General features: G+C 57.0%; 1 protein-coding gene across 3 annotated transcripts in view; it reads left to right on the top strand.

The window, feature by feature from the left end:
* Positions 1 to 10,037, top strand: part of TBC1D22A (TBC1 domain family, member 22A) — a 425,787-nt gene extending 415,750 nt beyond the window's left edge. For all 3 annotated transcript variants that reach the window (XM_011934740.1, XM_011934742.1, XM_011934741.1), the window contains one exon: positions 9,810 to 10,037. In XM_011934740.1, coding sequence (XP_011790130.1) covers positions 9,810 to 9,938 — 129 coding nt within the window. In that variant the 3' untranslated portion in view covers positions 9,939 to 10,037. The remainder of the gene's footprint in view (positions 1 to 9,809) is intronic.

Below are 10,037 nucleotides of genomic sequence, written 5' to 3'. Positions count from 1 at the left end.
GCTGCCCCACCCAGACAGAGGGACAGGAGGATCATGGCCATCAGATGTTGGGAGGCCCACCCTGAGCAAGCAGCCCCTCTTTCTCTGGCATCCAGGGCGGAGACCACGGGTCCCCTCCCCACGCCTGCACTCATTCTCATCCTCTCTGGGGACCCCGTTTGTCTTGCTTGCCCTCTCCCCATAATTCCTGCTCAAAATAGTCTCTGAACCTTTAAATGCCGTTCTTAGGAGGCTGAAACCAAAGGTCTCTGGTTGCAGCATCGAGACAGGCAGCGCCCCCTGGAGCACAGGTGCATCTAAAGGTGGTATGGTCGGTGTGTGCGGTTCCGTCCTCCCAGAGCCTTGAAAGGTGACCTGGAGTTACACAGAAGGCAGACAGGTGAGGTTGCAATGGGAAAGGGACAGCCATGGTCGCTGTAGGAGCCTGAACAGCCAGGAGAGGTCAGAGGGTAAGAAGGAAGGGCAGTGGGGGGAGAGCAAGGAAAGCACAGGCCTCCGTGCAGGAGCCTGGGACGGGCACTGCCTCTGAGGGGTGGGCACAGCACGGTGCTCCCAGTGCTCCCAGTGCCTGCATGCAGCCAGGGCTCCTAGCATCTGGATCTCAAGCCACCCGGCTCTGAGGGCAGCCTCACCATTGTACCAGTCATGACACCTGCACCACGGGGTCGTTTCCTCACGCACATACTTGCACCGCTGAGCAGGGTTCATGAGCACCGGGACACCAAGAGCCCAGCAGGTCCCCTTTCCCTGGATGTCCGCACACATCAGCGCCAAGTTCATCCTTCGGCTGTCAGCAGCCCACGGCCACCTTGCGAAGATGGCCTTACTTCTTTCCCGTGGCAACATCTCCAAGGCCCATGCTTTTCCTTATACGAAGCAGCCATCACCGCGCCAAGTAACAGAGCTGAGCCCTGTGTCTCTGACGCTGCTGTGCGGAGATCTCAGCCGGCTTCAGATGACCCCGAGGCCTCCGTGGGCTGCGCCAAGGGTGAGGCAAGGCTGGCCCAGCCACGTGAAGCTGCGTGTCGCGGAGGGTGTGCACTGGAGCAGGAGCCCCTCCCCGCAGGCCGTTCTCGTTTGTACAGGAAAAGCCACACACTCTGCCAGCTCCTTAGACATGGGCCACTATGGCCTCGGTCACCAGCTTGAAGTCCTGTTGGACAAGTCCAGTGTACTCTCAGTGGGTCTTGTTAGGGAACTGATTTGGAGGCACTTGTCACTTATGCATGTCCAGGGCAGCCCCTGGTCACCTGAGTGTGAGGGACAGGCAGGACCTGGGGAGTGTCAGGGTGAGCTCCTCCCGGGAGGTTTTTCGGCGGGGGTCCCAGCCTGCCTGGGGCATGGGACGGCCTGTGCCTCGGCATGGCCTGTGTGTTGGGTCTCTGCTGCCCTTGCTGCGGAGGCTGGCGGTCCCTCGCCACAGAGGGTTCCTAGGCCTGTTTCCTAAGGCTGAATGTGAGTGTCGAGCCAGGAACCCAAATGGAGACCCGAGAGGAAGGAAATGGCCTTATTCGGCCACTTGAAGTGGACCAGGCACGATCTGCGGGTCTCCTGCAGCCTGAAATTCACTGGGGTCCCTCGGCTGGCAGCGCTGGCAGCAACGGCCTTTTCAGCATGATTTCATCTCAGCTGGTCCCGTTCATTCATCTACACGTGTACTTCATGGGAGCGGATACTTGGTGTTGAATATGGATTCACATTCTGCAGCCCCTGCGCAGGAGGAATACAGATGCCCCGCTGTCTGCGGAAAGGCCCGTGGGTTTGGGTAGGAACAGTGACCCTTGACCTCTGTAGTGCGTGGTCCACGGAGACTGTTGTCAGATCGGGAGTGGGAGTGACAGTGAGGGGTCAGTGAGACCGAGAGGGGCCCATCCAGTGCTCAGTCCAGCCTCTTTGGAGGGCAGGGGGTGGAGTCCAGGCGCGGCAGGGCCTTTGTTCTGGTTCTGGCCTCAGCTCTCCTGGCCTTCTCCTGCTCTGTGAAGTGTGGCTGTTGTCCCCGGCGGTTGCCAGGGCTCGTGATTGCCAGGGCCCCGTGGTGAGGAGGATGTGGCAGGGGTAGAGGAGCGACTTATGTTTGCCTGTCCCGCTCCAGGGGGTGCGCCGGACCCTTCAGCCCTCATGGCACCTTCAAGGGGCTCCTCCGTCACCTCCCAGGAGGTGCCTGCAACTCCTGCAGATAGAGGGCGGTGGTCATGATAAGCACGAAACAACAGGGCGAGTTCCTGGAACTCTTTGCACCAGCATGGGTGTCATTGCCCAAGTTCCTAGAGCCCTTTGCACCAGCACGGGTATTGCTGCCCCTCTAGCCTGGGGGTGGCTCCCCTCGCCATTACCATCTCTTAGACCAGGGACTCGTCCTCCACGGACAGTGCGTGGAGAGTTGGCTCTAGCCTGCTGGGTTCTAGAGCAGGGATCTAGCCCGCCCCGCTGCCCCCCACAGCGGTACGGGGAATGGGACTCAGTGTGGGTGCCACAAGGGTGCCGGGCTTGCTGCATGCCTCCTGTGACAAGTCGCCCAGCCTGTCCGCTCGTTTCCTCACCTAAAAGACGGAGGGGTTGAGAGAAGTGCCCGAGGGCCTGCCTGCCTGCTGGGAAACCTCGTGTTTGCTGCCCTGTCCCCCAGACCCCAGGGTCCTCAGTGGTCTCCCCAGGTGGCACCAGGTCCTCGCCGCTGCAGACAGCCGGGCACTCTGCAGCACCTCCAATGGTTAGGGTTTCTCACCAGGCTGCGCACGCAGAGTGTCAGGAGGCTGTGGAAAAGCAAATTAAAGCAATTAACCCTGTTCCCCGCCTCGCATGTCACCGTGGTGAGTCCTGTTTCATCTTTCTCGGTTAGGGGAAGATAATAACAAGAGGAAGAAAATAACAAGTGTAGGCAAATGGGCCTTTTAGCCCCAATCGTGATTAATTTATTCATCTTTGCATGTTGGCAATTTGTAAACTTCTGACTTGAGTAGCTTCTAAGCAGACCTCTGTGTGCCCGGGAGCAGGTGTTGACGAATTTTGCCACTGCGCACACAGCCCTTCCTGCCTGGGGGAGCCTTCCAGTACCTTCTGTGTGCACAGAGGGTCCAGGGGAGGGAAGCACTGGTCAGTGCTGCCAGCAGACCCTGGCGTGGAGCAGGCGGAGGAGGGAGGCAGGATTTATACCTAGAACAGTGCTATCCAGAAGGAATGTGTCACCAGCCACATGGAAGCGTAAAAACAAAGAAAGAGGCAGGTGTCATTAGTTTTAATAACATATTTACCCCAGCACATCCAAAATACTATCATTTGAACCTAGAATCAATATAAAAATTATAAAAGAATAGTTTACATTCTTTTGTTCTTAATAAATATTCAAAGTCCAGAGTGCATTCTGCACAGACCCACCCCGTTCCAGACGTACCACTCGTGGCTCTTGAAGGCGAAGTCTGCAGTAGCCTGCGTCCCATGGTTCCATTACGCTTCTCTGCATAGTGCTGGACCCTGTCTCTTTTCTTGTTTATTTCTCCATCTGTTGCCTGACCTACCAGCACACACACTCGCGCATGTACGCCCTGCCGGGCTGTGGGCTGAGTGTGTGCCTGGAGCGGTGGCTGGCACAGGGCAGCCCTGGGCGTGTGGTCACCCAGTGAACACCTGCAGTGCCTGTGAGAAGGTCTGGCATGAAGGCCCTGGATCTCACGCCCCATTTGCTGGAGAAGAGGGGCCGGAGTGCAGGTGGGAGCCGGTGCTCCAGGTGCTCTGGCTGCAGTGTGGGGGTGCCTCACAGCACCTGGCCTTCTCCCTACCCCTGTAAGCAGAGCTCCAGCACCGGGCGGGGCACTGTCCTGGCAGCTGCCCAGCTGGACAAGGAGGTTCCAGCATGATCTCAGAGCAGACCCTGCACTTCTTTTATTTTAAAAATTGTTTTTAGTATACAGCTAATGCATGTTTATTTTGAAAAGATTAGAAACTATGGATAAGAAAAAGAAATCATCACATTCTCTCCCAGCAATGACCACATTAGTCTTTGGCTGATGGTCCTTTTGGAGTTCTTCATGCAAGTGCATGTCTGTGAAATTGCATATACACACAGAAAGGTAACACCCAGGCGTGTGCACAGCGGGGCACCTTCATGTGCCTGGCGCATCATGGGCCCTGGAAGCCCCATTGTGGAAGGTGTGGCCAGCCATTCAATCTTTGTCCAGGGCACTTTGCACACATTCAACAACCCAATAAGGCAGTTATTATTCTGGCTTTTTCACTCCAGCGGTTCAGCAAGTGGGAAGGAGTGGCACCCAGCAGCTTCTCTGCTCCCGTAGCTCGGCGAGTGGGAGGGAGGGTTACAGCGCTTTTACTCCTGCCGCCCACAGCTCAGCAAGCATTATAGCTCTTTTGCTCCCGCAGTTTGTCAGGTTCTGGGTTCTTGTCCCACGGCCAAGAGGAATAAGGTACGTGGACACCAGAGAGTAAGACAGAGTAGAATTTTTTTTTTTCTTTTTTTTAAAGACGGAGTCTCACTGTGTCACCCAGGCTGGAATGCAGTGGCGCAATCTCGGCTTGCTGCAACCTCCACCTCCCAGGTTCTAGCGATTCTCCTGCCTCAGCTTAGCCAAGTAGCTGGTATTACAGGTGCACACTACCACACCTGGCTAATTTTTTGTAGTTTTAGTAGAGACGGGGTTTCACTATGTTGGCCAAACTGGTCTCGAACTCCTGACCAAGGCAGAGTAGAATTTTACCGAGCAACAGAAAGAAAGCTCTTAGCTGCAAGAAGGGACCTGAAGGCAGGGTAGCCATCTGTGAGGGTGAGTCCAGCACTTTTATGGGCTTCGAGTGGGGGAGTGAATGCTGATTGGACCATGGGTGGGCTTGGAAGAAGCACCATTTGATCAGATAAAGGAAATCATTCAGAATGAACCAATTGAAAGAGAGCGGGTAAGACAGGGATGAAAGTTCTCACTCTGGTTCATGGACTCTATCCAGAACTGGCAGTTTGGTGTTCAGGCTCTAAAGTGTCCTTGGCTTGAAGGTCAGGTTTCACCGGGGACCGGTCCGTGTCTGTCTAGGAACTTGTCTGTCTCCTGTCGCTATCACTGTTATTATCCCGTTTTACAGATGAGGAAACTCAGGCACTGAGGGTTATGAGACTTGCCCAGGGTCATGTAGCTAATAAACCTGGACTGGGATTTGAATGTGGCTGTGGGGCACCAGCAAACATGCTCCTAATTGCTTCATGGAACTCTGTGATGTTCACTACACAGCAAGCGCTGTGGGCTCAGTTTTCGGGACACAGGGACACATAGACCTGTTGATGGAGTGGCGGAGACGCTGGGGAGAACAGCAGGGACACACCTGCAGTACTCACGGGGTCAGGCAGCAGCGGGGGCGGGCGCGGGCCCAGTACTCCCACATCTGATCCAGTGATCTTGCTTCCCTCACTGCTGCCCATTCTCACGTGAGCCTCAGCCCTGGGCCAGCCACACGGAGCTCAGGGTCTTGAGGCAACCCAGGGTCTGCAGTCACCCACCCACCCCTGTTCTGGAGCCTGGGGCCTTAGGACATGGGCATGTCACCATCTCACCCTTCCTGGGAAGGCCTGGCACACGGGGGAGGTCAGTGTCCTCCATGGATGGCACTAGGATTCGTTTGACTCTGGAAAAATAAAACCCTTTTGGGCTGGGCGCGGTGGCTGAAGCCTGCAATCCCAGCACTTTGGGAGGCCGAGACGGGCGGATCACGAGGTCAGGAGATTGAGACCATCCTGGCGAACACGGTGAAGACCGTGTCTCTACTAAAAAAATACAAAAAACTAGCCGGGCGAGGTGGCGGGCGCCTGTAGTCCTAGCTACTTGGGAGGCTGAGGCAGGAGAATGGCATAAACCCGGGAGGCGGAGCTTGCAGTGAGCTGAGATCCGGCCACTGCACTCCAACCTGGATAACAGAGCGAGACTCCGTCTCAAAATAAATAAATAAATAAATAAATAAATAAATAAATAAATAAAACCCTTTTGGTAAGAAGTAGCCAAAGCCATGGCGATATCTGCTGTTCGGCATCAGGAGGCCTCACCTGGTCTCCGGCATCGGGAGCCTCACCTGCTGGAACCGCCCGGGCAGGAGCGAGCAGCATGGCGGCTTCTGTGTAAGTGCCGTCCGCTGCTGTGTGGTCCAAGGGGGAAAACTGTTGGAAACATCCCAGCTTGGCTTCTCACCTCCACCCCGTGTCCCACTCACTGAGGTTTTAGAGAGATGCCTTTGCCTGCATGGTGGTGTGCGAGTCAGGGCTCCACTTCTGCCTGGGTGGTGTGGGCAGGGCCCCCCCAACCCTCGACTTCAACAGGCGCCGGCTGGCGGAAAGCGTGAACAGCTCTCTCCACTCTCATCATGTGTCTGAGAGTGTCCAGGGCACACCCAGGTCGCCCACCATCCTGAGGACCAAGACATCCCTCTCCCCAGGCCCCACCTCCCAGGTCCAGGTCCGTTGCTTGGGCTGGGGCCAGGACAATGGGGCGTTTTTTCGAGCTCCTTGGTTGCTCATGGACGTGTGGTCAGGCCTGAGAACTGTCAGCCTCCAGGCCATGCAGCGAGAGTCTGGTTTTGTTGCTTTTGATCCCTCACTGACCATAGACCCCCACAGCCTTTACAAAGGGCTCCTGCAGACATTCGACGTCCACTGGAAGGATTCTCCGGACACAGGCTGATGGAGAAAGGCGGGGTGCACTCCACGCTGCCCTCCAGCTATGGCTTTGTGGAGACAGTGGGTGCCCCAGGGACCGGGGAAGGGAATGGATTGCAGAGACCTGAGGCGACCTTGACTTCTACAGCATCAGTGTCATGAGCAGAGCCTTCCTTTAACTTTTAGATCCACAAATGTGGCCCTTAATTGTTTATGGAAAAGTTAAGAATAAAAACACAAGTGCTGTCTACAGTTTTCTGGGCCGAGCCCTGGGCAGGCCTCTCTCCATCTGCCCTCCTGGACAGGCAGCATCGTCATTGCTGGGAGAGCCATGTCCCTGAATGTGACCGAGGGATGGCTTCGCCCGTGGTGGCCTGTCCGCCTGCCTGGTGTGGGCGATGCAGAACAGCTCTTGGCTAATAAATGTGCCGTGTTTCCCAGACAGGAGACAGCTTGGCCTAGTGCATAAATAAGACAAGGCTTTTTCAAAAAGAAATCTGTATTTAAGGACGTGTTTGGCTGTGTTCTTCGCCTCCCGTAAAGGTCACCCAGATAGATTTTTCCTTCTTTAGCATTGCAGGCTGCGAAGAACTGGGCATTTCTATTCTCCCTCCATCCAGTGAACCTGGGGGACTAAATTAGATTCTGAAAATGAGTGTGCAGTAGAGTCGGTGAGTTACCATAATGGGAGGGTACTGCTTCTCACCTTGCAAGGAGCGAGGTCATGATAATATGAAGCGAAGTGGATTAAAAATAAAACCAAAGGTATTTATTTATGACCTGCTCAGAATTGGATTGGCATCCGTGTAAGTTGCATCTAATGGTGAAAGACAGCAGATTGATGTTGATATGTCCCCAGGGACTTTTAGCCAGTGAAATTTGCTCCCTGAATTCAATTTAAAGGCCCACTGAAAGTATCCAAAATGCTAAAGGAAATGGAATTGAGGAAGTGGGGGTGGAAGCCCAGCAACTGCGAAATAGCAATTGGAGGACAGTCCTCGTGTGTAACCCTCCTGATGTGGGAACGGAGAGGGGACGGTCCTCGTGTGTAACCCTCCTGATGCGGGAACGGAGAGGGGACGGTCCTCGTGTGTAACCCTCCTGATTCGGGAATGGGGAGTGTGGCTCTGGGATGGCCAAGGGGCCTGCCTCAGTGAGGGTGGGGCCGGTGACACGCGGACCACAGCCTCCGGCACAGCCAGGATGTGAGCCTGGGTCATCTGTCCAGGCTCTGTGCCTGCACAGCTCAGCTCAGCTCATCCTGGCTGTGCCAATGTAGAGAGCTTGCCATCCTTATCTCCAGATGAAGAAGAGTGTGGCTTGGAGAGCCAGGCCCACGGCCCAAGACCTCCTGGACAGGGAGACAGGATGTGAACTGCAGAGCCCGGCTACCCCTCCATTCCCCTGCATGCCAGCCTTGCTGGACTGTGTTTTCTCGAGGCAGGCGACATGGGCATCCTTAGCCTGTGGCCCTCCCTGTCCCTTGTCACCTGCTAGGATCCGGGGAAGGGCAGTTCCAGCACCCTCCAGCACCCTCAGGGCTCCTCAGCTGCCTTCCTGACTTCCAGGATCCGGCTTCCATTTGGGGTGGGAGGTAGGAGAAGCCGGGGAGCCTGCAGGTGGCCCCCAGGGGCAAATTATCAAGGACCAGAGCTTGCAGGGCCATCCGAGCAGTGTAGACCCCTCTCCCTCAGGGAGTCTGCCCAGCTTCATGACGGAGCCTGGGCTTGGGCTGGCCCTGACCCAATGGTCCTGTTTCTCTTCTGAGAACCCCCACCCCAGGAGGCTGTTCTGGCCACTCGGCCCTCTCTGTTCCCTACTTCTGCCAAGCCCCCTGTGTGTTGGGGTCCCCCGAGACCTGCCCTGTCCTTAGTGGGCCGCCAGCTGCTGTGGATGTGGGTGTGGTCATGTGGGAGGCAGGGCTGTGGGGCAGTGATCGTGGAGGGGGTTCTCCAAGGACCTGTGCTTTTCCTTCCCTGTCCTGGCCTCAGTAGACATCTCCCAGTGTCCGCAGGCTTCCAGATGAGCTCTGGAGACAGTCCCCCGTGTGTCTTTTGGGGGTGGGACTCAGTGCCCCCATAGTCCACCTGAGCTGAGACACGGCCGAGCTGAGACACAGCCCAGCTGCAGGCCAGAGGAGCCCGCCCAGCACTCCCAGTGCGCCCAATGCACCTGCCCAGTTTGCCTGGTGAGCCCAGTGAACCTGCCCAGTGAGCCAGTGTGCCCAGCCAGAGTGCCCAGTGAGCCCAATGTGCCTACCCAGTGAGCCCAGTGCTCCTGCCCAGTGAGTTTGGTGTGCCCGCCCAGCATGCCCAGTGAACCCAGTGTGCCCAGTGACCCTTGTGTGTCCAGCCAGTGTGCCCACTTGGTGTGCCCAGTGAGCGTGGTGTGTCCACCCCGCATGCCCAGTGAGACCAGTGTGCCCAGTGAGCCTTGTGTGCCCACTCAGTGCTGGCTGTGCTGCTGGCTGTGTGAGTGTTTTCTCAGTCTGTCCAGCAGCCCTGACAGGCTGGCAACGGTGGCCCCATTTTGCAGAGGAGGAAGCTGGGCCTCAGGGTGGAGTCATCGTCCCAGGGCCCCAGGTTGGACCTGGACCCGAAGCTGGGTTTGGTGGAGTCCTGCACCCCCACCCACTGGTGCGAGGCAGGCATGGAGGAGGGGCTGGGGGGGCTTTGCTGTGTTCCTGGGCTCCCAGGGTGGGCCTGAGCTGGCTCCATTCTGTGGTCCCCACACGTGTGGGCTTCACCTGCTGACTGTGCTGCTGCCCGGAGGGGTCTCCTGATGCACAGAAGTCTGTGCTTAGTGACAGTTCCAGGGATGCTGCGGTACTTCCTGGGCTGATACAGGCTTTAGGGGAATGGAAAGCCTCTGGGCGGAGACTGCAAAGCTGCAACAGGGCCCCGAGAGCTGGGTCTCCCCCTGAGGAGCAGGAGATGCAGTTAAGTGAAGCGCTGGGCAGCCCCTGCCATGACATCTCAGATGTCAGACTTGGAGCTGCGCAGTGGGCCTCCTGCCTGGCTGCTGGGATGGGGCGGGGGCTGTGGGACGAGGCCTGGGGCCCAGCTAGGCTTGAGCAGGGAGCAGCTGTGGGCTGGGTGACTTTTCCTGGGCCACCCACCCTCCACTGTGGGTCACCTCCTCTCACCTGGGCTTGTCTCTTTCTCCCCAGGAGCTGCTGCTTTTCCTCCAGAACCTGCCCACAGCCCACTGGGATGACGAGGACATCAGCCTGTTGCTGGCCGAGGCCTACCGCCTCAAGTTTGCCTTCGCCGACGCCCCTAATCACTATAAGAAATGAGCCTGGGCCCACCTGCAGCTGGCCACACTGTCCCGGGTGGCGCGCCCCACCCGCCTGGCTGGTGGTAGGCCCCTGTGAGCTGGTCCTGGGCTGCCAGAA

Source organism: Colobus angolensis, unplaced genomic scaffold (genome assembly GCF_000951035.1).
Source record: "Colobus angolensis palliatus isolate OR3802 unplaced genomic scaffold, Cang.pa_1.0 Scaffold138, whole genome shotgun sequence".
Classification (NCBI taxonomy): domain Eukaryota; kingdom Metazoa; phylum Chordata; class Mammalia; order Primates; family Cercopithecidae; genus Colobus; species Colobus angolensis.
This window is presented reverse-complemented; position numbering and strand designations above follow the sequence as displayed.